At 39.7% G+C, this 20,016-nt stretch overlaps 1 protein-coding gene across 1 annotated transcript in view; it reads left to right on the top strand.

The window, feature by feature from the left end:
• Positions 1-341: 341 nt before the first annotated feature.
• Positions 342-20,016, top strand: part of cap2 (cyclase associated actin cytoskeleton regulatory protein 2) — a 64,700-nt gene continuing 45,025 nt past the window's right edge. The window contains exons 1-3 of the mRNA XM_002932680.5: positions 342-579; positions 15,157-15,289; positions 15,870-15,970. Coding sequence (XP_002932726.1) covers positions 15,166-15,289; positions 15,870-15,970 — 225 coding nt within the window. The 5' untranslated portion in view covers positions 342-579; positions 15,157-15,165. The remainder of the gene's footprint in view (positions 580-15,156; positions 15,290-15,869; positions 15,971-20,016) is intronic.

Here is a 20,016-nt window from a genome sequence, read left to right as displayed (position 1 = left end):
ACAGAGCACGCTCTTTAGCAGGTGTACACTGTTATGTTGGTTTTCTTGGGGGAAGAATGGCAATTTGGGGTTACTTTTACACTTGTACTAGTGTTATTAATAAACCCTACGGACTTTATAGATGTCTTTTGGCAATTTGACATAATCTGGTTTTACATAACCATGTGGTACCATGTGCTGTTCTCTGTCTGCAGTTGAGCTATGGTTAACAACACAGAGTCCAATACAGAACGTGGAATGCTGGGTGTTGTAGTGCAACAACAGCTGTAGAGCTGCCTAGCTCGCCTCTGGCATTGCTACAGTACCGGCGAATTACGTGAGGCTGCCTCTGTCCATCTCTTTCTACATCCCTTCTACGTCTCCCCACCCCTTCTACCATCTCCCTCCCTCTCTTTCCCTCAGAGACACTTCTCTTTATTAGGAGATCCGGGAAGCTGAGACTCCTCGGCTGCATGACTGACACATTGCGCACAGGCGCCTGAGCATCAGCCCCTCATTGCTGCCCAATTTCCTTCATTTTTGCCTCTCGCATCTGCTTCATTTTGATACTGGATCCGCGCCCTCGTCAGCAGAAGGCAGGTAAGTAGCTCTGCACACTGGCTGCATGTAGTAAGGAGGGAATGAGGAGGGGATGGGGTTTGGGGGGGGGGGGGGGTGGCAGTAGATTGGCAGAAGTCAGCAGATAACGGGTTGCGGGGGGGCTGCAGGCTGTGGGCACGTATGCTTCTCAGCAGTAGGCACGTTCTTTAATGTCCAGCAATATCTTGTCCTTTCACCTGTCAGACACAAGTGATCACCAACCCCTCATTTCAGTGACTGTCATTACCAGCTGATGTTCAACTACAGTTTTTATTATCCACGCGTGCTCCTACATGGATTGGTGAGGGTTATAGTTTAACAGCAACCTCAGGTTGGACATCCCTATAGGAACCTTCACTGCATAATTCATTAACCCTATAAAGGCGTGCAAGTGGGTGGCCTCCATTTATTGTAATGGCCATTGTGAGGTGCCTTCCATGTGCAGTTTCAGTCAGCTATTTGCTTTCCTTGTATAATACTTCAGCAGTGTATATCGTAGATTATATATAAATCCCAATATGATAACATGGAAATACTCCTGCTTTCATTTATTGATAGGTGTCTTGGTATTAGTCCTTTATGGAATGATGGAATTCAATTGCTATTCCTATTTAAAAATGAGATTTTGGCTTGTATAATTCTAGTTCTGATTGACAGTGAATGTTTTTCCCATCAGCCCTTATAAACAAACCTGAGATACAATTCAAATTCACCCTTTAGAGTGTATTATCTAGTTCTTTGAGCAGGGTCCTCTAAACCCCTTCTGTAACCCTTATTGTAAGACCCCTGTTTCTTACACAGTATGCTAATTTAAAGTGCTGTGTAACTTGGTGGTGCTGTATAAATAAATAGTGATGATGAAATACACACCTATGTGTGACTTGTACATGACAGAAACACATTATTTGTAGTAATACACAAGTACCAGTGAGTCATGTGACACAAATTGCTTCTCTAAGCATCAATTATACCCAGTGACATCACTAAGCACTGATTATAACCAGTGACATCACTGTAAATGTATACACCAAGGATCAAAATGACCAGTGACATCATTAAGCACCATTTATAATTATAATACAAGATTGTGTATTTTTGTTGAGAATACTAACAGTGCTAAATTGCAGAAGTAAGTTGGCAATAGCAACCAAGCAGCATTTGGCTTTGATCAGTCCACTGCAACATAAAAAATGAAAGCAAAGATCTGACTGGTTGCTGTAAGTGCTTATAACAGTCACATAGAGATGCCACTGTTCTGTTACAGACTGCTGAGGAGCTAGTATTATTTTTTGTTCTAGTTCTAACTGTTCACCCTAAATCTCACACTAATTAACATTCAGATGGGTTGCCAGGATCATTTTCGGGGGAAAAATACATATTTTCCCCAAATTTTAATTTAATAGTCCTTTAGGCTGGGTTCAGGCACACATGGTAGATTTTGGAGCAAAAGTCAATGAATATTCATTTCTCTGCCAAAACTCTAACTGGCCTGGTCTATGAAATCTGGTGCTAAGAATACAAAGCTTAAAGGAACAATAACACCAAAAAAATTAAAAGTAATTAAACTATAATGTACTGCTGCCCTGCACTGGTAGACTCTGATAGTTTATATGTAAACCCTGCTGTGTAGCAGGCCATTCAAGCTGAAAAAAAGGAGGAAAGACACAGGTTACATAGCAGATAACAGATAAGCTCTGCAGAATGCAATGGGCTTTTATCTGTTATCTGCTATGTAACCTGTGCCTTTTCTCCTTTTTTCCAACTTGAATGGCTGCCCCCGTGGCTACACAGCAGGGTATTTATATAAACTATAGTAGTGTTTCTGTAGCAGAAATGCCCGTGCAGACTGGAATATAATTGGAGCAGGCTACCCCTACCAAATAAAAATGGCTTTTAATATCTGTTCCCACTTGTTTGGTTTCAGCTTTTACTACAGGTGGCTGCAGTGTGTTGAAATGGGCCAAGGTGACATGTTAATATATTATACCTTTTGGATTTATTTTTAACAAGTGGGATGAAGTAGGGTCACTTGGGCAGCATAAAGGATCAGCATTTGGAAGTGTTGTGTGAACACAATAAGCTCTGTCCCATACAAAAAAAATCGAAAAATGAATATTGCTTTTAATATATCAGAGTAGAAAAATACAGATAACTTTGTTCTCATTTAGCTGCTCATAATGACCTGTTTGTTAGCATCAGGGCTGTCCTAAATGTGTGAGTAGTATCCTCCATCTCCTATCTGTTTCCTCTGAAGTGTCTTTGTAGCACAACAGTTACACTCTATACCAGTGATCCCGAACCAGTGGCTCGGGGGCAACATGTTGCTCACCAACCCCTTGGATGTTGCTCTCAGTGCCCCCAAACCAGGTAGTTAATTGTGAATTCCTGACTTGGTGGCAAGTTTTGGTTGAATAAAAACAAGATTTACTACCAAATAAAGCCTCCTGTAAGCTGATAGTGTGCATAGAGGCTGCCTAATAGCCAATCTCAGCCATTATTTGGCACCTCCATAAACTTTTATAATGCTTGTGTTGCTCTCCCAAGTCTTTTAACATTTGAAAGGTTGGGGACCCCTGCTCTATACTAAATTATATACTGTACATATTATATACTATATTATATATTTATATAATAAACATTCTATATGGTATTTATATTTAATGAATTAGTTAAATTTATGATAAAACTACAACTTAAAGATATCAGGGTAACAACTGCACACTTATAAAAAACTGGATATGCAACGGAATTTTCAACTACATAAACTATCATGATTATAGAGGAGACAATGTAACACCCATTTAAAAAAAATAAGGATATCATCCACCAAGGATTTCATCACCAGGGAGTTCCGTTACCATATAAAGGCACAAGGCTGAAATATAGTGCTTTTATATGGGTCATGGACTCCAATGTGAATTCTAATATCCTTGTATTTTACAACAGGAGGTGAGTTCATTTTTTATAATACACACCAATACAGCACCAGTTACGACTGTTAACATCACTAAGCTTGTTTATAAGGATAACATTTGAAGGATATTCATGGCTCTTGTTTATTATATGTTTATTCTCTCTCTCTTATATAGCTTTCTTCTATATTTGTTTGCATTGTTTTAAAGGGATAGTGACAGTTTTGCACATTTATGAGAAACATGTCACCATCACTTTGACAAACCCTCCTGTCGCATCTCCCCTGACCTTTGTGACTCCTTACCTTCCCACACCGTGTTGGTCTCTGACTTAACTACTTTCCCTCCCGACTCAGGTATCAACTGTTGCACTTTAAGTCCCAGTAGTCTGAGGACAAATGTGAACAATTTCCTAGCCCAGTGCTGTCCAACTGATGGCCCGCGGGCCAGATGCTGCCCCCCACATGTCTGGCTGCTGTGACTGCTTACCTTGGTGTAAGGTTTTAATGGTATTAGCACTAGGATTAACTGGCCCCCTGCATGGTTCACACCTCAGTTTCAGGCTGTAATCCCCTGTATTGTTTAAGCATGTAATCCCCTGTACTTTTCACACCTTTATGTACCTGAATTGTTCACCCCCTGCATTGTTCACACCTCAGTCTCAGACTTTTACCCCCACATTGTTCACCTGTTCACACCTCAGACTGTAGGAGCAGTGCCAGTATTGTGTCACTGTTTGTACTGCCTGTCCTATGCTGCCTGTGTGTATGATACACACAGGCAGCATAGGGCAGACAGAGCATGGCACACATAGGCAGCATAGGGCAGGGAGAGTATTGTACACACAGGCATGGTAGGGCAGGGAGTGTATGGCACACACAGGCAGGGTAGGGCAGACAGAGTATGGCACACAGGCAGGGTAGGTCAGGCACAGTTTGACACACACAGGCAGTATTCTGCCTGTCCTAACCTGCCTGTGTGCCATACTCTGTCTGCCCTACCCTGCCTGTGTGAGCCATACTCTGCCTGCCCTACCCTGCCTGTGTGTGCCATACTCTGCCTGCCCTATGCTGCCTGTGTGCCATACTCTGCCTGCTCTACCCTGCCTTTGTGTTCCATACGCTGCCTGCCCTGTGTGTGCCATACTCTACCCACCCTATGCTGCCTGTGGGAGGTGAACCTGGCAGGGGTTTGTTCTGGGAGTTTGTTAGCATTTGGAAATAGTTATTATATGGTCCCTTAGGTATGCAATTATATGCTGTGGGTTGCTGTGCTATCCACAAGGGAGGATGAGGCATATGGATTTAAGGGTGTGTCTTAATGTGACATAATATAATTCTTAAACATTTTAATGAAGGGTGATATTCCTACAGTGAGCACCAACCATTTGGGTTTTTGCTGCGCTACCACTATTAATGTGGTTATGGTCATAAAAGCTCTTGTGATAACATGGGTGTGGTTTAAAGTAGGTGCAGCTTTAAAAAGGGGAGTGGTCAAAACTGGCTTCCATTATGGGCCCTCCACCACGTAGTCCAGAAATATTCTGGCCTTTGGTACCACAGAAGTTGGACAGCACTGTCCTAGCCTATCCTACTTTGGCCAGCCACCCCCCCCCCCCCCAAGACTGATGTCAGCAACTGAGACATTAGGGGCAGGCACTACATAATGTATATATGATGGATCTGCAGGGACACAAGGGGGCACAGTTTGTAAGTTTTTTGACTGCACGTTCTGAGGGGCCCAAGAGAGTATATGAAACATGTCTCAGTCCCAAACATAAGGGAAGCTATGGGCCCAGTGACTTCTAGCCAAGAGTGATTCTGTTATCCAAGCTGCACTAAGCAGCTTTTTGAGCTTCTTCAGGGGTAAGGAGGAGGCACCTTGCTAGTGTAGAGCACAATTGCACTAGAAGAGCTGAAATTTCAATTTTTAAAACAGAAATCTGTCTGTTAAAGTTATTAGGGGCAGTTTTTTACAGGGCATTACAGAGCTTTGCAGCCTGAGGCAAGTTTCTTAACTTGCAGGAGTGCTGGCCTGGACTAGAATAGACTCTGGCATTTCAAGTACACAGAGACCCAATCAGCCCCTGCCAGTCCACTAAATAGTGACTGTCTATGACACCTTCACTTCAGAATTCTGTTTTAATAATTTTAGTACCCCATAACTTTTAATCTACCTATGAACTACAGTAAATATTACTTTATGAAATATTTTTTCTAGTTATTTGCATTATATGGTGTGCAGTCATGTATTATAATCATTACCCAATTCTGTTCAGTGTAAGCCTTGTGCTTGCACTTCATGCAGTAGTGTGCCTGAAAATAAGGAAACAATGGCTTGCTTGTTTGAGCAGCTGCAGGCAAGAATATTAATAGAGGGAGTTCAGCAAGTGGTCTGATAACTATATATAGCATAGGCTATACTTTTGTTTCATCAGTGAAACAGTATTTTTTTTTTATATATATTAAGACCTGACAACTATACTGGGCATCAGGACATGGGATTCTGTTGTTTGCCTTGCTGGGTTCCTTCCCTATTATTGTAGTATAGTGTCTTCTTGAAGCAAAACCTTCTTGTATTTTGGCATCATTAATATATGCCTGCACCAAGTTAATAAGTGTGAACAATAAACTTTGGTAAGTGCTGTGTGTGAATGAGAGGCATGAATAATTCAGATACAGAAGGTTCATACAACATTCAGTGATGTATGCACAGATCATATCTCAGGGGTAAAATGAAGACTGGATAGTTAGTGTTCTATTTCTTCTGGGTTAAGGAGAGTGCAGAACTAAAAACTCACGTGAGCAAGGTAAGCAGGACATACATCAGCCCATCACTGACATTGAATGCGATCAGGCAAATTTCAATTAATTTGCTGAAACACTAGGAATGTATACTGAAGTACTAATGTAATTCAGTATGTATTGCTTCATTGTCAATTCTTGGTTCACATTTATTTACAAATTCATGTTGCAATTCCTCAAGGACATTGACATTGTGACTGTATTATATTGGGGACATTAGGGCACATCTACGTCTGTAAGTGCAGTGAGCAAAGTGCAATTCTGAGTGCAATAACCATTGCACCCTATTTTTTTGGCACAATTCAACTGTGCCGATTGACACTGGGCAATGGGGAAGCCCTGGATCTACTTCCTGGAGGTGGTGGTATTCTGGGTTCCCCTGCACAAATAGGCACAGCAGCCCTCAGTTCAGATTGGATAGCAGGAAGGACTGAGCGGTGCTAAGCGTAACTATAGGGAAGTGCAAGGAGCACATTTTGACGCAAGTAACTTTAATAAAAGTGGTGCTATGTGCAACTAACTGCGGGAAAGGTGTGGGACTGCATCTGCACTTGTGAACGTACATGAGCCCTATTATGGTATGAGGTTTTCAGAAAGTCCTCACTCACGTATAATACAGGTATCGGACCACTTATCCGGAAACCCGTTATCCAGAAAGCTCCGAATTACGGAAAGGCTGTCTCCCATAGACTCCATTTTAATCAAATAATTCAGAATTGTAAAACTGATTTCCTTTTTCTATGTAGAAATAAAACAGTACCTTGTATTTGATCCCAACTAAGATATAAATAATCCTTATTGGATGCAAAACAATCCTATTGGGTTTAATTAATGTTTTATTGATTTTTTAGTAGACTTAAGGTATTAAGATCCAAATTACAGAAAGACCCCTTATCCGGAATACCTTTGGTCCCGAGCATTCTGGATAATGGGTCCTATACCTGTAGTTGAAGGGGACCTAGGAGGGTGAATGTGCACAATATGGTATGTAAGGCTGTCTTTGACTGGCCTGCGAGTACTAAAGTGGGCCTAGCAAACATTTCTTATTTCCACATATTTCTGTATAAAACCTATAACATTTTGCCATTACATCTAAATTTGTTGAGTGGGCCCTGAATGTCATGTTCCATAGTGGGCTCTTTGAGGCCCAGACCAGTACTCATGTTAGGAGATTTCATGCTGATGTACTGTATACCAGTTCCATAGAGGTGAAGTTGCAGAGGTTTGATTGACAGTCTTTATTAAACACACAGATTTCTTTGCTAAAATCTTTTCAGAATATGGTGACATTTACCCAAACATAACCCCAGCCAAACTAATCCTTAATAAATTTGGTGAAAGCTTTATGGATTAAATTCTTAGGTAGTGAATAAAGCAAATTAATACCAGATACAAAGAACAGGTTATTTAAGAGACAGATCCCCTTCTAAATACTTATTTTAAGTTTAGCTGTTTTCTATGGTTTGTATTTATCATGTTTCTGAGATTTAAGTTTAAGGTTTAAAGGTGGTGCTTCTCCTTTTAAGATAACCTCTAGTATGTAATAGAATGGCCAATTCTTAGCAACTGTTCCATTGGTCTTTATTATTTATTTTTTATCATTTTTTTAATTATTTCTTGTCCAGCTTTCCAATGGGGGTCACTGACCCCAGAAGCCAAAACTATTGCTTTGTGAGACTACAATTTTATTATTTTATTGTTATTTCTATTCGGGTCTTCCCCTATTCATATATGTCTCTCATTCAAGCCACTCCCTGGTTGCTAAGGTAATTTGGTTCCTAGCAACCAGATACCTGCTGAAACTCCAAACTTAAAAAGTAAAAATTAAAAAACTACACATACAAGAAAATGAAGACCAATTGCAAATTGTCTCAGAATATTACTCTCTACATCTTACAAAAAGTTAACTTAAAGGTGAACAGCCCCTTTAATGTTCCTCCTCTTGTGTTTCCTAGTAGCAGCTTAGTAACCCAGGTTGCATCTCTCTAAACTGTTACAATTTTCTACATTTCTGGATGCATTTGTCAAGCAGTAAATGTATTCATTGTAACAGACTTCAGTAGAAGTCATGCTATAGTTTACATTTTTACATTTTATAGTTAATTCATTTTACCAGGGCACAAGTTCTGTACTTAATTGTATCGTATTAGTAAAAAACTTTTATGTGGGCTAAATTGTATAAAAAAAGAAACATAACTATGTTTCCTTTGGGAAGGCTGCTGCTGGAGGCCATATAAATCATTTAGAGCTGTGCATCAGGCCTTGTAATATATCAACTACTAGGTCAATGGGTTAAAATATAGTAAAGGGCCAGAAAAACATACTAGCATCACACAACATTTTCAGTATTAAAAGGCCATGCCCTGTTATAGGTACTCGCACATATAGATATGCTGTATAGCTTGCACCTAGTGCCATTGCAATGATTCAGGCTACACAGTTGCTCACAAGGTGCAAAGTACAGGACCCACAGAATTCACACTTGAGAAGGTGTTACCGTACTTCTGAAGTTCTCATAGCAGGTTGTGACTACACATATAACTGATTTGGACTCTAAATTGTTATTGATGCCACTTGCATTGGCATTGTGAAAGTGAATTCTGGAATAACATACTAAAATGTGTAAAAAAGTTGTGTTTTCCATTTTTGTGCTTAGAATTAATTCACTTGGTGAACCAAGGAAGTAACATTTCCTCAAGGCAGATGATAATTCCTTAAATTTCTGGGCTCTGCAGGCTGCAAATGCAGGCAATTCATCCAATACAAAGCAAGCTGAACTGGCACATTGGCACTAGGCACAAAACTGGCATATGGGCAATAGACACAAGGTGTAAAGTGCCTGTGTGCTTGCCTTGAAGTCCAAACAAAGTGTTGTGCTTTGCCCTTTGTTTACAAACATTACCTCTTAGGATGTCAATACTTTGTGTGTGCAACAGATTAAATATGTCTGCATTTAGAAGTGTGATGAGCTAATGTGTAATGTGGGTACAGAAAAGAAATGTATGGCAGCTCCAAAGGAATCATATTTATTTCATGGTCTTATTGGGTCTAATAATTAAGTGAATATCATTTCAGTGTCCAATAATACAAGATAGAGGTGTTTTTAACTTGCTGGATTTCTTGGATACCTTGGTATCTTCCACACTGCATATACTCTAAAGAGTGTTCCTGGTTAAACTGTTATTTGCATAAACCAGCATATGCATTTGTAAGCATTTTTCAAAAGGTTCTCATCGCTGTTATATGTAAATCAAAATATATCAATGGTTTAAAATTATTTGTAGCTGTAACTGCAAATGAAATCATTGTTAATCAGTGTTTCTTTTTTTTCTATTAATATGCTGACTTTTTCAACATTGATTTAGGAATAAAAACCGGCAGTGCAGAAAATATGAAGGTTCAACTTTATAAATTGTTTTGTGCTACTGAACAGTCGCATTCCCTTTTAATAAGACCTGGTGCAGGCTCTTGAATAAGTGTTACACAAGCACGCATCTTTGGATGCTTCAAAAGAGATACTGGGTGGCTTTTACTTCAGTGCTCCAGTATGAACAATCTATTCAAGAAATCATGCTATACACGTGTGTGGGTGATCATGTTCTATTAGATAATAATCCCTAAGCACACACTGCAAGGGACCTGTAAATCAGCATTGAGTTCTAAAATAAACTAAGACATTTCACATATAGAACTGCTGAGAATACACCTATATTTCCTTGATTATATTGCTTGCTCTGTGCTGTGCTCAGCACCATATAAGGAGTGTAGCTGTTGGATGTATATAATTAAATACGCTGCAAGTACTTTGGAAAAGGTGATTACATCTCTTGGTGCGTAGAAATGAATGCTACACTCAGCGTAGAATAATGGCATGCAGAGATTGACACACAAATTATGGCAGTCTCCTGCAGTACGTATTCATGTAAAACAAGAAAAATGACAGCTTGGAGACATATGGATACAGAGGAGGAGTGCTAGCATACCAGGTTCCTTTCTGCAGACTTGAATAGATTAGAGGCTTTAATTAGCAGGCTTTGGATACATTTTATAAGGACACCATTGTGCTGATTTTATACTTTTACATTATCTACATCTAAAATAGCAAAAAGAGGCAAAACAGATTGTCATCTGTCATAAATGAACCTCGTCTGACTTCATTTCTGTTCCTTGTAGGCGTAAACTCCTGTTACATTCACTTCCTGTATATATTTTGCTGCAGCAATAAAGTCATAAGGAATTAACCCAATAATCTGTAGAAGAAAACTATATTTAAAAATCAATTTACAGTTTGCTTGCTTTAGAATGTGATGCAATAAAAGCAAAAAGATGGAGGATCAATAAAAATTATTTGGGTATGGTGTATCTGGAGGGTCTCTTTATTACCCCAAAACACCTGTGTCAATAGGGACCACCACTTTCTTAATCCCAACCCTTCTATCCATCTATAACTTTTATAATCTGGTGGTATCTTTGTACACTTTCCCCTTCTGTTTTTTTATTTCTTTGTTAAAAGGTCCGATTAGTTGAGGCCATGGAGCACCTGTAGTACCTAGGGCTTAAGCGTAGTCATAATTAATGCAATGGGAGGTTTATTAAAACAACATATGAGGTGGATGCTGTGAGAGTGGAACTAAAGAATTAGATTTATGGGGGGTTGGGTTTGGTAACATAAAGGTAACATAAGCCAGCCTGAAGGTTTTTGCAAGTGGCCATCCAGCAAATTTGGAAGTTCTGTAAAAGTTGATTAACACAGTAACCAGCTTGAGGCGACTGTGAATTTGAATGAATCTATGTGGTAATATTGCCCCTTAATGGGCAGTTTAAACTTTAAGTTTACCATATGGTTTATTACCACACCTATTCTGCCCGGGCCCTGTCAACTGCTTTTCCCCCACTAAGGGTATATGTACAGGTGATTCCTAAAAAAAAAAAGGGTTGACAGATTTGAGCCCTCACTGAATAGACAGAAATTTAGAATGCACTGCTGTCATCCAAATGTTGGATGTGCCAGTGTTTCCAGTTCTTTCCCACCTACATATTGTCTTCTGTTTTTTGTTTCTCACATCTATCTCTTTTGTTCTGTCCTTCCCCCTTTAATTTTGACCTTCGTTTCTATTTTTTTGTTCTCCTCTTTTCAGCTTCTTCATTCACAATGCTCTCTGCTTTTGTTTCCCCTTAATTTTCTCTCTACATCAGTGCTGTCCAACTGGCGGTGTGGCCCGCGACCCCCCTCTGTGTGGCCCCCCACCTATCTGGCTGCTTTGATGGCTTACTCTTGTGTAAGCTTTGAATGGTATCAGTACTGTGATTAACTGCCCCCCCTGCATGGTTCTCACCTCAGATTCAGGCTGTAATCAGGCTGTATTGTTTAAATATGTAATTCCCTGTACTGTTCACACCTTTTAATCTCTGCATTGTTCACCCCCTGCAGTGTTCACACCTCAGGCTCAGGCTGTAATCACCCCCATTGTTCCCCTGTTCACACCTCAGGAGCAGTAGAAACCCACAAATAATCCCTGCACACTACAAAAAGAACATATACTGAGGTGGTACTGCAATTAAAAAGTTTTTTAATATATAGTTATTGTGCAGACTGTAGGAGCAGTGCCAGCATTGTGTCACTGTATGCTGCCTGTGTGTGCCATACACACAGGCATCATAGGGCAAGCAGAGTATGGCACACACAGGCAGGGTAGGAAAGGCAGAGTATGGCACACACAGGCAGAGTATGGCACAAACCAACCAAGAATGGCAAACACAGTGAAAGTATGGCACACGCAGGCAGGGTAGGGAAGGCAGAGTATGGCACACACAGGCAGGGTAGGGCAGGCAGAGTATAGCACACACAGGCCAAGTATGGCACAAACCAGCCAAGTATGGCACACAGGCAGGGTAGGGAAGGCAGAGTATGGCACACACAGGCAGGGTAGGAAAGGCAGAGTATGGCACACACAGGCAGGGTAGGGAAGGCAGAGTATGGCACACACAGGCAGGGTAGGGAAGGCAGAGTATGGCACACACAGGCAGGGTAGGGCAGGCAGAGTATGGCAGGTTTTTGCTGTACTACAACCATTAATATGGGTATGGTCATGTGATAACATAGGTGTGGTTTCAAGTGGGTGCGGTTTCAAAAAGGGGAGTGGTCAAAACTGGCTTCCATTATCGGCCCTCCACCACGTAGGTCGGAAAAATTCCGGCCCTCGGTACAACAGAAGTTGGACAGCACTGCTCTACATAAACATTTACATGAATACATGTGAGGCAGAACTGAAGTGGTCTATTAATGTATATTAATCTTTTTAAAAATGTTGACAAATATGGACAAGTCCTTTTTCCATAAATTAATTTGTGAAAAGTAAAAAACATGGCAGCATTGCTGCATTAGATTTTCCTTGGGTTGGCACATTTTTATCCTTAAAGGAGCACTGGCCAGGTGAAAAAAGTTCAAAGTGTATTCAAAGTGGTAGTTCACTTTGAAATGTACTTTTAGAATGATGTACACACTAGTATTCTATAAAAATCCACAATTAATCAACCTGATTATGGTCTCCATGTTCAGTGATACTGACAGCTGCATTTTCAGTTGCAGGCTGGCTGGAAAGATGCAGGATAGAAAGATTTCTCTCTTTTTTGGTTAAGATTCAAACAAATTCCTACAAATGTAAGGAACTCATTTCAAGGCATCCTGCAATGCAGGAAAATCTTGCAGTTATAGCCACTCTGTGCCAAGAAGAAAGGGACCATAAGTGAAAATGGGAATACTGTAGGCAAACATGGAAAACTGTATTAGAAAATTGCTAACAGCAGATTCCATAGATAGAAGGAAAATACATAGTAATATAGTAGATTAGCTTGAAAAATTACTCACGTCCTTCAGGTTCTACCTTTGTTTTTTAGATGTATCTGCCCAGCTTCTAGTTAGCAGTTAGTTAAACATTTTTAAGTTAAACCATCCCTTGTGGTTTTAGAGACCTCTAAGGATATTATAATATATATTATAATATTGTAAATATATTATAATTGTTCTGTATTTTTTTTAGATTTGTTTCTTGGTACAAGAAACAAACAGCAACAGTGCTGTTTGGCAGTTAAGCATTCTAGAATCTAGATAATTTACTCAACCTAACTGACTAATTCCAAGTAGGGACTTAAGGGTTTTTTTTTTGCAGTAGTTAAAAATTTTTAATTGTGACAGTTTTTTAAGTGGTATCATGCTCCATCTGCAAAGTACCTCTAGTTCCTTTTAATTCTTTCTCTGTCAAGCATGTACGACCTACATACTAGCAAAAAGGCATAAACTTCCAGATGCGTTGGTGCTGGTGCTTTAGAGTTGATCTGTGTTTGTTAGGGGTAATTCTTAGGGGTAACAGACAGACAGCTTTAATGAAAGGGGAAGCGCAGCATAACAAATAACTCAATGAGATTGGTTTAGGTGTCTTTTTAGAAAACTTATGACATATATAATAGATGCTGTTGTTTTGTCATTATACCCAAGAATATGTGAGACATATGTTTCTGTAAATTGCAAGCTTTGCATAGATTACTTTGTAAAAACGGCTACAATTATCAATGATTTTCAGTAGAAAGATACCTTATGCTTTTATGGGGCACAAAATGCAGCTATGGCATTATGGTGCCAATGTCTTAGGCTAAAAGGATAAAAAGTGCCTTTTGCCTGCTAATCTGACATTACACAGGAAAATTAGTGCCACTGGCTAGAAGTAGATGTTATTGTTACCTGTGGAGCATAGAAAACATGTTTCTTTCTAATAAGAAGTGACATAAGCCTTAATAATATTAAGTATTACTGGCTTAAGTAGTGTTTGCATGATTATTGCCCACAACGTTATAGTAGTGATTACAGATTAAGACTCTGGCCAGAGAGATGCACCCTTCTTTATTTATTTAAGGCATACATTCCAGTTATTGAAAATCAAAAATTGAGATGTTTCAGGCCATACCCTAATCCACCATACCCGCCCCAGTGCATCCCCCTCTTTGGCTAAAGCCTGCCCATTTTGGGGTCTAATCTATTATAAGCTCTAATGTAGTAGTAGTAGTAGTAATTAGACTGTTCTTGAGAATATGATGAACTGTGGTTTAAGTGTATTATCTAAAGTCATTTTTTCCAGTTTGTAAGACTTATAAGATTCTCAGGGAGGTTTATGTGTTTAAGTGTTTGAGATTTAAAACTCAAATTTCTTACTCAAATTATAAGATCCTAGGCAGTTTTCTTTAATGATCAACTGCAGAAGCTACCTGCAACGAGATTTGGTCAAAAGTCAATATGCTCTTCTGAAGCAGCAGTAGGGGATTGCCAGTACAGTATTCACTTCTCGAAAGCAACCATTTTTCCTGTCAACTAAAAGCAGTTACTCTTTTGCTGCAGCTAAACTAAATTCTAAGTAAGTATTTTTGAATGTGGAAAATGAGAATCCTTGCAGGCCATATACAGATATAGGATCCATTATCCAGAAAGCTCAGAATTATGGGAAAAGTCCATAGAGTCCATTGTAAACAAATTATTCACATTCTTAAAAATTGTTTCCTTTTACTCTGTAAAAATAAAACAGTATCTTTAACCTGATCCCAACTAAGATATCATTAATCCTTATTGCATGCAAAACAATCCTGTTGGGTTTATTTCATGGTAAAATTATTTTTTAGTAGACTTAAAGTATGGAGATCCAAATACCGTAAAGATCCCTTATCTGGAAAACCCCAGGTCCCAAGCGTTTTGGATAACAGGTGCCATACCTGTAAATGTTAAAAAAGATGCTTTTAGTTGCAAGATATACAGTGGAACCTGGATGTAATGAGCACAGCAAAAATATTGACAGTTTTTTAAAATTGTTTCTCAGGTATTCAAAATGGCAGAAATGGATGGATTAATGGACAGGCTGGAGAAAGCTGTTATTCGACTTGAATCGGTGCTTTCAAATTCTTTTTCTTCCAGCTCAGCTGAGAATAATGTTGTTAATGGCATAAATGGAGGTATGGTACATTGTAACTGTGGACAACTGAAGGGGGGGGGGGGGGCATAGGAAATCTGCCTACAAAGAATTTATTTTTTTTCAGTATGTTACACACAAAAAAACTGCCTGTTGTAAAAAAAACCTGCAGAGTGAAGGGCATACTATGCAACCAGATATGCAGGATTTGAGAAATAAAGGTGGACATAGGGGTGATGATAGGCCACTAGTGGTAATCTGTGACATGGCTGGGCAGCTAGGAGGGAACCTAGGACCAGATATTATACTAGTTACACTATTAGTGTATATAGTTCTGAAATGCATTGTACTTATATGTATGTAACAAAGTTACCTGGAACCAGAACCTTATAGCCACCCAACATTCAATACCCTCTTACCAATTTATCATGCCCATTTCCTCTATGAAACTGCTTTTTTTTCTTCATGTTTATATCATTTATATAAATATGCATGCTACAAGCTTTAAAGTTCTACTTATTACCGTCAGTAAAACATTTCTTTAGAATGTGTCTGTTTGTGATTTAAGTGCATTATCTAAAGTCTTTTTTCTCAGTTTCTGAGAATAATAATAATATCTGCAGGTGTCGTCCCATTTGTGGAAGCTTTTGATGCGCTGATGGCTGGGGCCTTGGAGGAATATGTCAAGAATAGTAAAGTTATTGGTGGGGATGTAGAGACACATGTAAGTATTAATCTTTGTTTTTGACAAACTGCATGCTTCCGAGGTCTTGTGATCAAAAAAGTGTTCTATGTGCTTTAGGTGAAAGCTGGCCTTAGATTAGATTAGTTTGGGGTGTTTTATATTAGATTTTGAATAATAAAAAAAGGTGTTCTGACTTCCTTGGAGTCATCTCAGCAACAATAATGGGCTTATTTATCAATTTTCAAATAAACTCACACATCAAATGTTTGCTTATTTATTAATGTGGTTCAAATAAAAAAACTTGAATACCTTGAATTTTTAAGTTTCAAGTTTTACATTCAGGTTTTCAGGGTTTTTGCACTTAATACCGTAGATACCAGACATTTGAATTTTTTAACAATAATTTGAATTTGAGTTTTTTAGCACAAAAAACTTGAATCATGAAAAAATCATGACTTGGTCCGTGTGTAGTGTGATTTCAGTTGCACGATTACCAAGTACTATAACAGATGTTGGCAAACAGGTAATGTTGAAATACAACTGCTGCCACCCATAGACAGAGGTAGAAACTATTACTCTGTGTGTTTTCAGCACCTTTTGATTTTAATGGTGTAGGTGCGAAAATCGAAATCTTTGTGTGTAGTCATTGGTTGATTTGAATTTTAGTCCAATGACTAAACACTTTACTGACTGTCAGGAAAGGCTTTTAGCAAATTAACAAATTCATCAAAGCAGATGAATGTGTCAATTTGTCTGAATCTGCATAACTGCTATAAGTTAAACACCCTTCTGTTCAGTTGGTGGCCAGGGCTCAGCAGCAGCGATGAGCTCTAAACACACCTCCATATTGTTAATTGCAAGATTCAATTTTTAGCACTGAAACAAATCATTCCAGTGCAAAAAATTTTTAAAACATTTTGCATTTTTTGAGCAGATGTTATTGTTACTACTTGGTAAAAAGATACTTAATGATGATATATCGCCCCCTTCAGGCCAGAATATGCGAGAAAGACACAAAGGCATGGGAGCATACAGGGACTGGGCATACAGAAGATTTGTTAGTTGTTTATATATCTCCCATGGCAAGTCCTTAGTGATCTTAAAACTATGAGCAAATGCATGCATGGGTGGGGGGTGGCCTGCAGGCAGATTGGCTTTTGGGCCACTTCAATACATAATGCGGGCCTGACCTCCATAGTTGTTAAGTGAATTACCTATTAACCAGTTCTGTGTTGGTTTTTTGCTAAACATGAGTGTTTGAAGTCTAATGGGTCAGTCCCAGCTGCATTCATTACAGTTACCAGTTCTTTTGGAGTGTGACCACCTTATCCTTAACTGCAAATATCTAAAAAATCAGTCCCCATTGCTGAAGATTTTATGTCAAACTTCTCTCCTTCTATACCCTACAGAAATACCACTGTGACTATAACTAAGTTATGTTTGTTTATTAAGGGTACATACATCAGACTAGAGAGGTACATTTCCTTAAGAAATGGGAGTGGTGCTTGCCGTGGTAAAACTCGTGCCCCAATATTACAATGTTTCCTTCAGTTTGGTTAATTGCCCCCTGCTGGGGCAATTAACCGCCAGCCCCCTAGAAAAGTCAATGCACCCCATTCCCGAATAAGCCACACGGTTTGACACCTCATTCATGGGTTTACGACAAACTGTGCTGGGGCAATTAACCGCCCACCCCCGAGTAAAGTCATAGCACCTAATTCCCGAATAAGCCGCACGGTTTGACACCTCATTCATGGGTCTACGACAAACGGTGGTTAATTGCCCCCTGCTGGGGCAATTAACTGCCACCCCTCAGAAAAGTCACAGCACCCCATTCCCGAATAAGCTGCACTGTTTGACACCTCATTCATGGGTCTACGACAAACTAGTTATTAACCGCCCACCCCCGAGTAAAGTCATAGCACCTAATTCCCGAATAAGCCGCACGGTTTGACACATCATTCATGGGTCTACGACAAACGGTGGTTAATTGCCCCCTGCTGGGGCAATTAACTGCCACCCCTCAGAAAAGTCACAGCACCCCATTCCCGAATAAGCCGCACGGTTTGACACCTCATTCATGGGTCTACGACAAACGGTGGTTAATTGCCCCCTGCTGGGGCAATTAACTGCCACCCCTCAGAAAAGTCACAGCACCCCATTCCCGAATAAGCTGCACGGTTTGACACCTCATTCATGGGTCTACGACAAACTAGTTATTCGCCAAAATCCCCATTATAAGTCAATGGGGTAAATTTGGGGACCTCTCTTGCCCCGGGGGTAAAACTTTTACCCTTGTGCGGGGTATCTTCTGACACAGGTTGCAAACCTCTTCAAATGTGGTAAATTTCACGTTTCTAAAAAATTCCCTCTATGCGCTACAATCCGTCAAAGTTGGCCTCAATGTTAAGTCAATGGGATTTTTGGCCCCGTTAATTGCCCCCTGCTGGGGCAATTAACCGCCCACCCCTTCAGAAAAGGCATAGCACCCTATTCCCGAATAGGCCGCACAGTTTGACACCTCATTCATGGGTCTACGACAAACTAGTTATTTGCCAAAATCCCCATTATAAGCCAATGGGGCAAATTTGGGGACCTCTCATGCCCAGGGGGTAAAACTTTTACCCTTGTGCGGGGTATCTTCTGACACAGGTTGCAAACCTCTTCAAATATGGTAAATTTCACGTTTCTAAAAAAAATTCCCTCTCTGCGCTACAATCCGTCAAAGTTGGCCTCAATGTTAAGTGTATGGGATTTTTGGGCCGGTAAATTGCCCCCTGCGGGTCATAGCACCCCATTCCCGAATAGGCCGCACGATTTGACACCTCACTCATGGGTCTACGACAAACGGTGCGGGACAAGTTACGCGCCAAACTTTTGTACGGAAGAATAAGAAGAAGAAGAAAAATAAGCCTGTGAGATAATAGTAGTGATGCTTTGCTTCGCAAGCACCACTAATGACTACAGAAGTATTAGGTTCCCAGGATTTTAAACTGATTGCAGAGAACTTTTTAGTGTTGGGGTGTATATATTATATGTGTGTGTATGTATAAATTTGAGGTGACTGATTGAACTGTGTGATGATGTGAAACCTGAGTGCCGTTCTTTCCACTAGCTCTAACAATAACACGTGTACTCAAGCCTTGCAGCTGCCATGCCTGTCAAAACCCCAAGATTTTACTGCATGTGTGCATGGCAAAACACCTGCTGTAAAAGAGCATATGCTGTATATCTGACCTTGTTTGTCTGACAATGTTTGTGTTGTTTGTGGTAGATCATGATATTCAATGTGTAAGCCTTCATGGTATAATCACAGGCAAAAATTGGAATACTGTGAAACAGATACTAAATATATATGTTCCATGTCTGTGGAAGACCAGGACACAATGTGCAGTGCTTCTTGGCTATAAATTCTTCAGTAAGTGCTAAATAGTAAGTGATGTTAATACTGAGTAATTCTGTTGCTTTATCATTACTCATCTTCTGAAAATAATAATATGGCATAAGTTGTACTTAACTTGTACTCTACATAAAAAAATGGGTCTTTCTCAAATTTAGTTACCTTCATGGTCAGTTTTAGGGTAGGGTGGAAATATATATATGTTTGGAATATTTTTGCCATCAGGCAGGATTGCAGACATGCCCCAGGTGGCCCTTTTTACCTGTGGCAGAAAATAACTGCTCCTGGTAACTTCTGAATGATCATTTTTTGAACTGGAAACTAATGTCTTTTAGTGCAGAGAGGACAATTGCACTCTGTACAGCACAGATGCAGCCCCCCATGCACATTTGAGGTAAGCATGGGAGATGGCATCAGATCTGCTTCTGCCCAACATTCCCAAGGCTTGTGTTTATCTTCATGTTCCTGTCATTAGTTGTTGCTTTACCTTACTGAACAGCTTAGAAGATGAGGGCAAGAATAATGATATTCCCATATCTGCTATGTCTCTTCTATAATACCACATTTGTATCAATTATTGCATTTTCCGGCCAGGAAACAACCCTGCAGGAGCTACAGATCTAGTACATACATTTACACAAAAGATAAACATTGATTGGGGCTCATTTGCTACAGGTATAGTGCA

This window comes from Xenopus tropicalis, chromosome 6 (genome assembly GCF_000004195.4).
Source record: "Xenopus tropicalis strain Nigerian chromosome 6, UCB_Xtro_10.0, whole genome shotgun sequence".
NCBI classification, from domain to species: domain Eukaryota; kingdom Metazoa; phylum Chordata; class Amphibia; order Anura; family Pipidae; genus Xenopus; species Xenopus tropicalis.
This window is presented reverse-complemented; position numbering and strand designations above follow the sequence as displayed.